Source organism: Asterias rubens, chromosome 10, assembly GCF_902459465.1.
Source record: "Asterias rubens chromosome 10, eAstRub1.3, whole genome shotgun sequence".
Classification (NCBI taxonomy): domain Eukaryota; kingdom Metazoa; phylum Echinodermata; class Asteroidea; order Forcipulatida; family Asteriidae; genus Asterias; species Asterias rubens.
In genome coordinates this window covers 322,166-335,596 of record NC_047071.1, presented here as the reverse complement: position 1 = coordinate 335,596, position 13,431 = coordinate 322,166, and the positions used below count along the sequence as shown (strand labels likewise).

Here is a 13,431-nt window from a genome sequence, read left to right as displayed (position 1 = left end):
AAGTATGATGAAAACTTTGAAATTTGTGTCATAATTCTGGTTTTCTGAAGAACGCGTTTAAAGCACTCATTAAAAAAAAATATTAAAAAAAGTAAGAAAAAAAAATATGGCGTAGTCGGCAGGATTCGAACCTGCGCGGGGAGACCCCAATAGATTTCTAGTCTATCGCCTTAACCGCTCGGCCACGACTACATGACATGAAATGTAAGTTTATATTTTATAAACCTTAAACTTAAAAAACGTAATATTTTTATATGATAAAAATACAGGCTGCACACGACTAAGCTATGGAAACAGATTGGGACCTCCCCAAAAGGTAAAATGGGGAGGTCCAGTCAAAATATACCCTTCATGAAAAAACGAAACGGGTTAACTCGTACCCAAGTCAACTCGTACCCAAGTCAACTCGTACCCAAAATATTGTAACCAAGTCAACTCGTACCTAAGTCAACTCGTACCTAAGTCAACTCGTACCCAGGTCAACTCGTACCCAGGTCAACTCGTACCGTACAACGTACATTGTATGCCGATACGGAGAATTTCCGTGCGGCGTGATTTTGTAGATAATTGCGATAAATAAAAATGATGTTATACCATCATATGGAGCTCACTTTTATTAATAATAATCTCACGAATTTCGTTTAATGTTTGTTCATCTCATTTCTGCTGTTTTTTCACGAGGATATTCATTCAGATCCATTGTGATTTCTCGTGCTGACGGGTCGCCGCGAAAGGCTTTTGAGCAGCGTCAGATTTTTGGCCGATTTGACCAAAAAATATTGATTTAAAATTCAATCAATAGGTATTTTGATGGGGGTCGAGAAAGTTAAAAGCTTTCATTTGAGCCATTGCTCGAAAAAGTCTGCCAATTATTAGTAGCAGTGGAAATAAAGTGCTCAGAATTAGTTTTTGTTATATCACGTGACCAACGTCTAATGTGTTTTAAAAGAAACGTTTTAAATTTTTGTCATGGTTCCTGACCATTAAAAGTAAAAGTTTAACTTTTTTCGTTAGAGCGGGTGATACTCTTTGAAATATACTAAAAAAAAATAGATCTTTTAATGTTTGGGGCCAATGAACTTGCTTTAAAAAAAATTAAAACACACTGAAAACAGGTTTACTTAATAAACTTTTTATTTATTTAGAATAAGATTGACAAATCTTTCCAGCATTGACCATTTTAAATTAGATTTCTGCGAAAAATTCCTTTAGAGGTTATAAAAACATTTACATGACATTTTGCAAGGTATGAATAAATTACTGATGTCATTGTCATTTGAGACAAGGGCCCAATTTCATAGCGCTGCTTAACGGCAGAAACATTTGCTTAAGCCTTAGTGTATTTCACAGGTTAGCAGAAAAATTGGGCGGCCATATTATGTGTTTACTGTGGATTTACATTGTGATGTCATTTATTTTTGTGTGGTAAGCACCGGAAGGTTAGCATGCCTTTTCGTGTGCCTATGGTTAGCAGCACTATGAAATAGAAATTGCACAGTAAGCACAAAATCAGCCGCTAAGCAGAGCTATGAAATTGGGCCCTGATGTTAAACTATTGGTGGCATTCCTTTTACAGCAATCAATCAGGAAACGGTTGTACCCCCCCCCCCCCCAACAAAGATATGGAAAAATAGGGAAACTGCCAGCACAGGCCTAGATAGCTCTGTTGGTAGAGCGCGGACACGTTAACCTGGAGGTCGTTGGTTCGTGTCCCAGTAAATTTTTCTTTGTACAAAAATATAAGGAAATTTAGTTGTGACTACTCGAAGTATGACAAGTTGGTTTGTTACTGCGAAACAACCAAAGAAACAATGAGTTTGTAAAACTAAAAGTGAAAAGTCGATAGGGTTTATTGAGCACAATGAAGTTACCTGGGCCCAATTTCATGGCTCTGCTTACCGTAAGCACAGAATCGTCGCTTACGGAAGCAGGGAATTCTGTGCTTACGGCAAGCGTATTTCACGGGTAAATGGCGAATTTTGGGTTCTGCGCGTGCGTACTCCGCGTTACTAGGCATTCTACGCTTACAAGGCTAGCGCAGAAATTCGCTTGCACGTAAGCGGGGAATCGTGATCGTAAGCGCAGAATTCGGCGGTAAGCAGAGCCATGAAATTGGGCCCTGTTTAACACCATGACCCGCTTTAAACTTGAGCTGGTTTCAAGTTTGCACCCAACAGAAGTACTCAAAGGAAACCACGGTATCGACAATTGGAAAAGTATATTGATTGTTGGTGTTACTGCAAGAGACTAGTGGTTGCACTCTACAAATGCACAATGATTGATTGATTGATTGATTGATTGATTGCTGTAAAAGGAATACAATAGATTAACGTCAGGGCCCAATTTCATAGCTCTGCTGTCATTGACTGTCACCATTGTAGCACTTTTGACATGCAGGAGCAAGTTCGGGTGAGCGACTAGACTTGACCAGAAACTGTGACGCACTCTCAAAAGTGGTTAGACTGCAGGACTTGCAATCACAAGGTTGTGGGTTCGAATCCCCCAGCTAACCGCTGATTTCACAATGAGTAACAACTAGAATAAATATTGTCGTCTCTGGGTAATGAATCACAATTTCTTGATTTGTGTAATTTATAATCATAGACGCTAACTCTGAGAGTGATCGGCTGTTGCCAGCTTGGTATTTATATCCCTGTGTGGGAGTTTGCCGAGTTCCCTTGATGGGAAGATCATTCAAACAACAAACAAATGAGCATAGTCGAACATGCTCCAGTGCATGGTTCAATATAGTCAATCTCTGTGTGCCCTATTATGGCTTCTGGTTATTCTAGACAAGTCTAGTCGCCAACCGCACTTGCTCCAGGCTGAAGTAATGTATCCATTTTATAGAGCATCTTATAGTTAGGAAGGGTAGGAATGTTTTAACTTGAGTGGATAAATGTTCTCGCCTGCTTACATGTATACTAGTACGTAAGAATTCTAGAAAGTTCCAATGGAAATGAAACTCATCCTAAACTGTCAAGGGAGTAGGGGACCCTTTCAAAACGTTTGTGCCACCTTTTCCCCCTTTTTTGTTTAAATAAATATTTTTGTATTTTGTTGATGGGCAGGATTAATTCTTTTGCAATTTTAATGCATTCTGCACTTTTACTTTTTAGCGTCTTTCTAATATAAATAATATTTTGTATAGAGTTAATGTAACTAATAATAGATTTTTAATATATTGGCTAACATGCAGTTATTATTAATAAACAACAAATGTTGTAGAAAGACACACAAAGTTTACGAAGACAACATTATTTTATTGTCACTTTTATAGTAGCAAAAAATGTCCCAATGTAGTCTTTATTTGGACATACTGACAATAAATGCTGTATAGTCTTGAACATTATACTCTAGGATGAATTAGTAATGTACATATGCATTTAGTATTTACATCAAAATAAGAGCAATTAAAGAAACACTCTGTGGAGTGTGTCTCGGGAAATGCGATCAGAAAGCAACTTGCAAAATATAAATCAATGGAAGAAATGTATAGGTGCTGTATATAATAATAAATCTAAAAACAAAATTCATTGAAGTTTCTTCATTACATTTTCTTTTGTTTCATTAAGCAAGGGTTTACTTGTTAATGAACAAATCCAGGTTCAAGTCTAGCCACTGTGGTAAGCGAATTAACTTAACTCCCCCCACCCCTCCCCCAAGAGCCCAACCCATGATTCAGGACTCTATCAAGAAACATTCACAGATCTCACTTTCTGAATATAAATTCATCGAAGTCAAAAAATAAACAATTTGAAAGCAGATATGTCACAAATCCAAAGTACGCAAAAATAAAGGTATACCTAACCTGAAAGAAGTACAATAAGTTACAAAGTAGGTGAACCCTTTTCACTTTGAGCACCAACAAACTTAAAAGTGCATTCCAGTCAAACTTGGGAGAAATTGGGGTAGTATAGAACACTGGTTATTCTTATTGCTGTAGATAACCAAGAGTTTAAATTGGAAAGATGCAGACCATAAACAGTTATTTGAAAATATAATTTCATTACTTGTCGCAAAGAATTTTTTTTTAAACCCTCCTACTGATACACTATTCAAAACCATTCAAAATTCACTAACTTTTACAACCCCATCGGTTTTGTACAAACATGGCAGTACCATTTGAGCAGGGTTGATGATAAGCTGTACTACCACACAAATCTATTTGGTCGGATTTGAGCTGTGCATACACTGTACCTGTGTGCATTACCATAGCCGAATGGTTTCAGATGGTTAGCAAGTTTAACAAATCATGTAGTGTCTATGACAGTGTATGATATAGCAAGGGACAGATCGATCAACCCCACACTGCCTGGTTCCACTCAGTCATGACATAGTGGGATCCTTGATGCACCACTTAAAACAATCCTCATAGGATTCTGTACCAGCTGCACCACCATTCAAACCCACCTGGGGAACCCAACTGTGTGCACAGTTATCAAACCATTCAAAACCATTCACTTGAATGATTTCAAATGGTGTACGAACTTGTTTCAAAAAGGCACCAATTATAGGAGGGATCCTGGCTACAATAGTTTTAGCAGGTTTAACTTATCCACCGAAAGAAAATAAAAGTGCACACTCTGAAGCCATCCTTTTAAAGAAATAGTTTAACACATGACAAATTATTGAGCTGTGTTATTTTCGCATAACTCAACATTTGTTCATTGATATTTTAACTCAAAGCATCGGCCATTACCGTAAAAGCTCTTTCACAGTTTGGAGACACTGGACATTATTGGTAGATGTCAACAACCAACCTTCTTACTTGGTGTATCTCTCAACATATGCATAAAATAACACACCTTTGAAAATTTGAGCTCGATTGGTCGTCGGAGTTGCAAGATAACCATGAAAGAAAAGAAAAACCTTGTCACACGAAGTTGTGTGCTTTCAGATGCTAGGTTTCGAGACCTCAAATTCTAAACTCGAGGTCTCGAAATCAAGTTAGTGGAAAATTACTTCTTTCTCGAAAACTTTGCAACTTCAGAGGGAGATGTTTCTCGCAATGTTTTATACTATCAACCTCTCCCCATTACTTTTTACCAAGAAAGATTTTATGCTAATAATTATTCTGAGTAATTACCAATAGTGTCCACTGCCTTCACCACATGAACATATTACTGAGCTGTGTTATTTTCTCATAACTCAACATTTGTTCATTGGTATTTTAACTCAAAGCATCGGCCATTACCGTAAAAGCTCTTTCACAGTTACTAAATTGAGTCAGTAATTCTAGTTTTGAAAATTTTGAAATTTAACTTCATCTTGTGAGTTCTTTTTTTGGTGCTAGCGGTGGGAAATTCAAAACCAAAAGTACTGAACAAAAAAGGCAATTTAGAAAATATTTTTTGTTCACAGTGGGGCATTAACCGTCAACAAACATATGCAATAAATTAAAATATACATACAAAGAGCTTGAAATTATAAATGAAGAATTGTTCGGCATGAAGGGATTGGCTCTTTCCAACTTCTTTGAGAAATTAAATATTGATCAGTGTTCAGGAGAAAAGTTTTCTTCCAAAAACAATCGAAGCATATAGTGGGTGCGGTCGAGTAGCTTCCCTGACCCACTCCACAAGCAGTGGACCCGGGTGAGCCCCCGGAATGACGTCAAAGCTATTCGAACGCACCGGGGGCAGACCGGGGTCGACCCAGGGAAGCTAAACGAACGCACCCAGTGATTGAAACGTCACGTTGCTGCATCAAAATAATTTATAGCGACATAGTTTCCACGTAGGTACATTGTGGGTGTTACAGCAAACCTTATTAGCTTGTCTGGGAGCTACTTTGCCTTTTACTGTTCTGGACATTTACATTAAATTGAGATTGATAAAGCTTTTGAAAGTTTGAATTTATATGCCCATTAATACCATGTAAGAAAACAAAGCTTTTTGGCAAAAATTAATCCATATCAATTCCGCTAGTTATAACAAATTATTGACCAGGGCCCAATTGCATGACACTACTAAGCACAAATTGATGTATACTTACAGCAAAGACACACACTTTACATGGTGCTGTGAGTGTGGGACTTGTGGTAATTTGTACCAAAAAAGAGCAATTTTACTTGTCATAATAGTCAACTAAGTGCTGTTATAAGCTGCTTTAAATAAAAATGTCTTTAGTAGTCAGCTAGTAAACTAGTAAACTATTTATTACTGACACAAAGTGAGCTTCAATATTTCAAAATTTTCCATGAGATCAGAATGTGCCAATTTTGTTGCCTTTCTTGTAGCCTGTACACACAGGGAAAAATATACACTGATAGTTCAACTATACATGGTACCAGATTATTAAAGAAAATAATGGTGAAATTTAGTTCAAATTTATTTTAAAAGTTTGATGAACTTTCATCATAGGTGTTTGTGTCAGTAATTCATCAGCACGGAACAAAACTCAACTTAAATGTTACAAACCAATTACAGAAATTGGCCAAAATATATCCTTTTAATCCAATTCCCATCAGCTGATGTTAAAAGAAGTTGGATATTTAGTTTTAATGTACATTCTACAGTCATATTAAAAAAGGTGGCTAGGAGGTTTATCTTATTAAATAATGCTCCTTCATATATTATATATTACAAAAAATATGAATTTACACACAGCGAAACAGACAGCATTTTTTGTTAAACTGGATGCAGCTCCCAAGCTCTAATAAAATGGTTCGACCACTCGCTTGATTTGCTGCCAAAAAAACTCAACAAATATTCAATGTATGACAGTCAATATGCGCCTACTCTTGTGCACAACTAAGGCATGATGTAAAATTTAGTGTAACCTTTCCATCAAAAAATGCACATGTACTACAGACAATACCTCAACCCTGACCACTTTTCCGGCTAAAACTGACTGAAAACCTCAACTTAAAGACAACCAAAAGCACTGAAGAGTTCCACCATGGGACTCTACAAGTTTTAAGTTCTACAATACATTTGTACACAATTTCAACTACACAGCATTTTTTAGTTGTCTTGTCTTTCATGAAATGCAATGCCCTCTGAAGATAAATGTAATAACAGGGAGTTAATAAAGTCTTGGGCAGACATTTTCTGCTACCTGAATTTCAATTAGCGAAATTTCTATTTCATAATTTTGCTTTTATTTAAGCAAAGCATAAAAATATGGAAAGTTGCAAGCAAGTTTTTGCTAAAGCAAATGAGTGACGGAACAGTACAACACCTTTGTGACCATGCAAACATGCCCCAAATGACTTGGAAAAAAGGAAACACTTGGAAATAAATAACACCACCTCAACTTTCCGAAACCATGACTTCTTCAACGTATGTAAATTTTAGAGGCTATTCCATGGTTACTAATAAATCTTATATTGACAACAGAAATCAGAAATCCTCTTGCGTAATTGATAAAGCGCCCTCATTGAGGTCAAGTGACCCCCTTGCGTAATGGATGCAGCGCCCTCATTGAGGTCACGCAAAACCCTTGCTGATGTCAAAGGGGAAAAAAAGTTATTCGTAGCGTGATCAAATGTTTTTTTATTACCCCCATTGTTTGACCCTGGTGATGGCAGTCTTTGGGGGTTGTTTGTTTTTCCAAACTTGATATTGAGGTTTGAAATTGACAATAAAAAATATAAAATTTAACTTCATGTGGTCAATAAGGGCAAAAGTACGATTCATTTCCAGTTGATCCTCCATCAAGCCTAGTTTCATACCTCATTTCAATTGATGTATCTAGATAGAATGACATACATGCAAACACATCATCTGAAACAGCATCTTAAGTTGGTTCAGTTAGAAGTGCTTCACACAAGGTTGAAGTGTGAAAGGTCTTAAACAATCATAAAGTAAATTAAAACAATGCATTTGATAATTTTGGTTTTAGCACATTACAACAACAAAAATCAGCACCAAAATGATAAGATCTAGTATGCATAAAGTTTTCTGTTTGACATAAATGTTGACAAAATATTAGGTTTTTAAGAAACAAACTTAGAAAATGTGAAGTAAAGTTGTAACAACTGATCTGTTATTTCTTAAAGGCTCATGGGCAACAGGTTATGACCTATTTTCATGTAAGTCCCCCAAACAAACAAAATATTAAAACAATTCATTGGAACATGTAAAGTACAAGGGGTCTGGTAATGCTGTTTTAACTTGTATGTAGAATGTAGATTATTGCTCAAATTTCATAATAAAACAAACAAAACAAGACCATTGTTTTTGACAAGAAACGGCTTCAGGCACACTATGTTTTTTCTCGCACTTGCAGTGGCATTATGTGATAACAGCAGACACAAATCTTACAAAATATTTGAGAGCTCTGCATGGACTACATGGTTCAAAAATAATACTTTGTTTAGGAAACGGGGCTGAAGCAATGAAAATATGCAATAATGTATCATGAAATAATGACAAAATCAGGGCCCGATTTCACAACTCTTTTACCGCCGAAATCTGCGCTTGCGATCACCATTCTCGGCTTACTATTTCAGGGCAGAAATGCTGCTAGCTGTGTAAGCGAAAAATGCCTGGTAACGTAGGCTTTATGAAATTGGGATCCGGTCCCAAAAAATGGACGTCAAGTCGATTCTGAACCAGATCTGGTGTTCCCAGGTCACATCTAACCACATTTCGAGATTGGAGGGCGTGACTTTCACATTCAGCAAGTTTCATAGATATACCAATTCAAATTTCTAGCTGATTTAATAAATGCTTTCATGTCACTTTAAAAGAAATGATATTATCATTTCATGTTGTGGGCACAGTTCACATTAATCAATACATCAATCCTTGCCTTCCACTGTTTTAATATTAAAAAAACTCTCTTATCCACACACATTTTTCCTTCTCACTCACTCTCACTCTTCTACAAGATAGGCTTTAACGTGGGGTCTGGTCTTGACCCTAGCTGGACACAACATGAGACTTTGAAAACCAGCAACCCAAAAGCCACAGCTACCTGCTATGGTCACCACTGGACCATGAATCTTGCCGGTGCTCCCTGTGTCTCTCCGGTCGATGATCGGACCAATCCGACGGCCGGTGATGCTCCCCTCTGTCCCTCTCCCGAGACCCGTCCTTTCGTCGTTTACTGTCACTGTGAGAATGATGGAAGCGGTCATCCCTGCTCCCGGACTGATGCTGGCTGTGGCTTGAGTTGTCTGTTTTGTCGCTGTTGCGTCGTCTGTTGTGCTCCTCCCCTCGGTTCCCATGATACGATCTCCCTGATGGAGGGTCTCGTTCCCGTTTGCTTTCATTGTTATACCTGAGAAACAAAACATGACGCATCAAATCAAGACATTTTTCAGCACATGGAAATATTTAAGATAACTACCCTTCCACTTAAAGCCATTGGACACTTTCAGAACAGAACAAAAATTAAAAGTTCACAGATTTACAAATAAGTTACAGGGTTTACATCAACATGATGTCTTAGCAACAAAGACTGCCTTTACTACTGGACAGCTGAGCCCAACCTCATAGCACTGCTTAGCGGCCGATTTTGTGCTTACTGCACAATTTCCATTTTATAGCACTGCTAACCGTAAGCACACGAAAAGGAAGGCTAACCTTAATGCAAATCCACTTTTTCTACTAACCGGTGAAATACACTTGCACCTTAGCAAATTTTTCTGCTACAGTAAGCACAAAAACTTGCTTACCATTAAGCAGCGCTATGAAATTGGTCCCTGCTCTGCAGTCAACACTTAGGGTTGCTAGCGATGCCCGTGTCTACACGGAGTAGGAAATAAAATACGTACCTTGAGATATTTTCTTCTCTATCCCTCCCCGAGTAACTATTACCAAAGCGGTGATTATCATATTGGTGAGAACGACTATACGACGATGTGGCGTCACCGGAACCATACCTACAAACAAAAACCCACAAAAATAATCAAGATAAGGTTGGCCTTATGCTTCATATATTCTGGTTTGTATCTCAGTTATAAACTGGAGCCTGATTCATACGTACAATTGTAATTATGTCGGTTTCCCACAAGTGCGGTTTAACACCCCTTGTCTTTGTACTGTTTCAAGGCAAAGTATACCTTTGGTTTTTGGAACTGCTCAATTGTTTTAATATATTATATATGTAGATGTACAAGTATACAATAAATCCGAACCTAACATTTGAACATTTTATTTTCGAGAGGTGGTCATGTTTTTGAGCTACCGCTGAAAATCCGGAGTGAATATACCCGCGCAGGAAGAATAAACCCTAGTTGGAATACATAAACTGAGAAACGTTATGAAAGTAATGCTTCTCAAATTCAAATTTCTCGGTGTGGGAATCAATTCATAAAAGTGTAAACAACGCTTACAATGCACACTAGACTGTTTAACACACAGGGACATTAACTCCCAAAATGGACGACCCAAGATTATTGCGATGATGACGTCAGGTGAATTGGATCAATAGGCAGTCACTGAATCAAGCAACTTTGGCTATGCCTTTGACCTTAGAAGAAAAGGACTTTTCAGTGACCTGGCAAAAGCCAATACAGAAACCGCTAATTCAGATGAGTTGGCAGAAGGGCAATTCTACGGTAACGGAAGGACGTTTTGACTCATTAAACAACATTTAAATCGTGGATATCGTGGATATACACCAATGGTGTCCTTCCGTTACCGACCTTATTAATATTCATATTTTATAAACGAAAAGTTTTTCAGCCAAAAAGAGGAGGCCATTTTGAAGGCAGTCATTAATAAAAGAAACTGTGACATTTGCTTGCAGCCCCCCTCGGCCCCACTTTAATAACGGACCGGGTCTTCACGCTAACGCTCGTGGGGGACGGAGCGCCGCTGGCCCCCACGAGCCACCTCTGCCACGGCATTTGCTGGAGGAAACTAATTAAACTGTTAAAGATATCCATGATTTAAATGTTGTTTAATGAGTCAAAACGTCCTTCCGTGAAATTGCCCAGCTACGGCTGTCGCTAAGGGCCTATGACTTAAGGCATGGTAACCTGGTGATCCAGCCACATCCAATAATCCACTTAAGGCTGTCCAAAATTGATGTATCCAGCTGTAGCTATGGCCGGAAGAGCTAAAAATCCCTTTTCTTTAAAGTTGTTAATACGTCTAACAGCTGTAGCCGAAGTTCATTTAGAATTTTGCAACTGGCCTTAAAGGCAGAGTTTACTTTTGGTAATTGTCGAAGACCGGAATCCTCCATTGTGTACCCCCAACATATGCATAAAATAACTATTGTGTGTAATGACACATGAGCAAGTGGAAATGGAAGTGGAAGTGTTGTGGCCGAGCGGTTAAGTGCACCGAATTCAAACTCTGGTGTTTCTGATCAGCAGAGTGTGGGTTTGAATCCCAAGCCGTGGCACTTGTGTCCTTAAGCAAGATACTTAACTATTGCTTCGTCCTTCGGATGGGACGTAAAGCCGTTGGTCCCATGTGTTCTGTAACGCATGTAAAAGAACCCAGTGCACTTATCGAAAAGAGAAAGGTTTCACCCCGGTGTTCCTGGCAGTGGCTGCTGAATGTGTGTAGCACCTTGTAAACCATTATAAGGTGCTACACAATTGGGTCTCAGAATCCATCACTGCAATAACCTATCTGTCTGAAAGTTTGTATATACTCAGCGCCTGGAGTACCTTGCTGGTAGATACGTGCGCTATATAATGAGCAAGCCTTTAGATGAGACAAGACTCCATTTCACACAGTGCAAGGGACTAAGATATTCTCACAGATTAACCCTCTTACTTTTGGTACCACTTTCAAGCCAGTTGACCAACCATTTAAACCCATTGAACTGCAAGAATTATTGGTGATGGCACAACTGTGCACAGAATTAACTGTGTACATAATTTTCTTGGTAAAGGGCATCCTATGATGAAATTGCAAATTTGTACTGGAGCATTTTAAGGCACCAAGGCATTGACCAGGGGACACGGAGGCAATCGCCTTTGTTGCCCCGTGAAGTATCAGGCCTGGACTGACAGTCTAGATGTATAATGTCTACTCATCTGGCATAGTTTTGCAATCAGTTAACTTTAGTGGATGGTAATGAATGGTAAACAGTAGGAGGGTTAAAGAAAGTGCTGTGTTAAAAAGCAAACCGTTTTTTCCACCCTTCTTGAGTCTAAAACATATGTTTATGTTAGTTTCCTTAAACACTGTTTTTATCCCATTTGAAATGGGGAGTGGAAATATATTTTAAACCTAAATGTCACGCAACAGAAAGCCTCAATGTGATTTGTACAGTTAATTGGATTTTAAATGTTAGTTGTGAGTTTCAAGTTTCAACATTTACAATTTCTATGTTCCTGAAAGTTGACAGTACTAAAATTCTACCTTGGAGCGATCAACTTGAACACTGGAAACTGAAACTGCCCCGGGGGCCCAATCTCACAGAAATTATCAAAAATACCGCTTAGCATGAAACAGGTTACCAGCCAAAATAGCATGTAATGAATACTGTTTTTAACCGGCTCCTAACATAATGTTTGGGAAGCACTATATAATGCTTAACCAAATTTTCAAACCGAGCCATAAGACAAATCTAAACAAATTGCAGAGAAGAAGTATATGATCAAATAAATCTAGTGTATTAGGAGGGTATGTAAAGAGCAAACCCAAGATAGCATGCACATATTTATGGATGCCAAGTTCAGCTGTATGAAGAATGATGCTGAGTTACAATGTTGACAATGGGCCAGATTTATGACTGCGTGAGGGTGCTCTCTATATATTAGTATCACTTCTCTGGAGGCATTTATTCATTCATACCAAAAACAGTTATTAAAGACTGGAACACATTACCACCACAGACATCATATCCATCACGGACAATAAGAAATTTTAAAGGAGCTGTTTTAATCCACCTCTAAAGCAACAAAAATGACAGAACGCTGATTAAAACTGTGCAGAACGTATACCCCGGGAAGTGATACAAATACTATTGAGAGCGCCCTCACATGGACAAAATTACGGCGGATTGCTCTCTTTCTCTCTCACTCTAGTCTATCTCTTTCTTCCTTTCCTTTAAAACAGATTAACAATTTAGTATCCTAAATAAGGGTAAAGGTGTAAGGGCGAAAACAAACTTAACAATTTAGCATCGTATTGAATGCCTTTTGTTAGAGGTGTTTCCACCCTTGCACAGTATTTCTTGGCTAAATCAGAATACTTCCTTCCAGTACCACAGTGCTTTAAAAGGCGGCTATCACTTTCTATAAAGAAATACCTTAAAGTGTGCACTCTGATCGGTCAAAGACTGGTCACATAGGGTGTATTAATGGGTAACATAAATGTTGGCTCTGTGAACTAGTGAACAAATGGCCCCTAAACAGGCACATTATTGATATGTAGTGTTGCAGTTAGTTAAGTTTTGGTTATTAATCATTTCCTTTTCATTGTTTCATTGCTTACTTGTATATTGTTTTTTTAGTTTTTTTAATTGACCCAATTTAGCCATTGGCTACAATTTAATAAAATAAAAAAAACA

General features: G+C 38.0%; 1 protein-coding gene and 1 non-coding gene across 6 annotated transcripts in view; both read right to left on the bottom strand.

Annotated features, from left to right (window-relative positions):
* Positions 1 to 110: 110 nt before the first annotated feature.
* Positions 111 to 192, bottom strand: Trnas-aga. The gene has a single exon. It is a non-coding gene; the product is annotated as a tRNA-Ser (tRNA).
* Positions 193 to 8,833: 8,641 nt separating this feature from the next.
* The window catches only part of LOC117295928 (chromodomain-helicase-DNA-binding protein 1-like), a 44,764-nt gene continuing 40,166 nt past the window's right edge, over positions 8,834 to 13,431 (bottom strand). For all 5 annotated transcript variants that reach the window (XM_033778727.1, XM_033778730.1, XM_033778726.1 and 2 more), the window contains 2 exons: positions 9,728 to 9,835; positions 8,834 to 9,231 (listed from right to left, as the gene is read on the bottom strand). In XM_033778727.1, the coding sequence (XP_033634618.1) occupies positions 8,922 to 9,231; positions 9,728 to 9,835 (418 nt within the window). In that variant the 3' untranslated portion in view covers positions 8,834 to 8,921. The remainder of the gene's footprint in view (positions 9,232 to 9,727; positions 9,836 to 13,431) is intronic.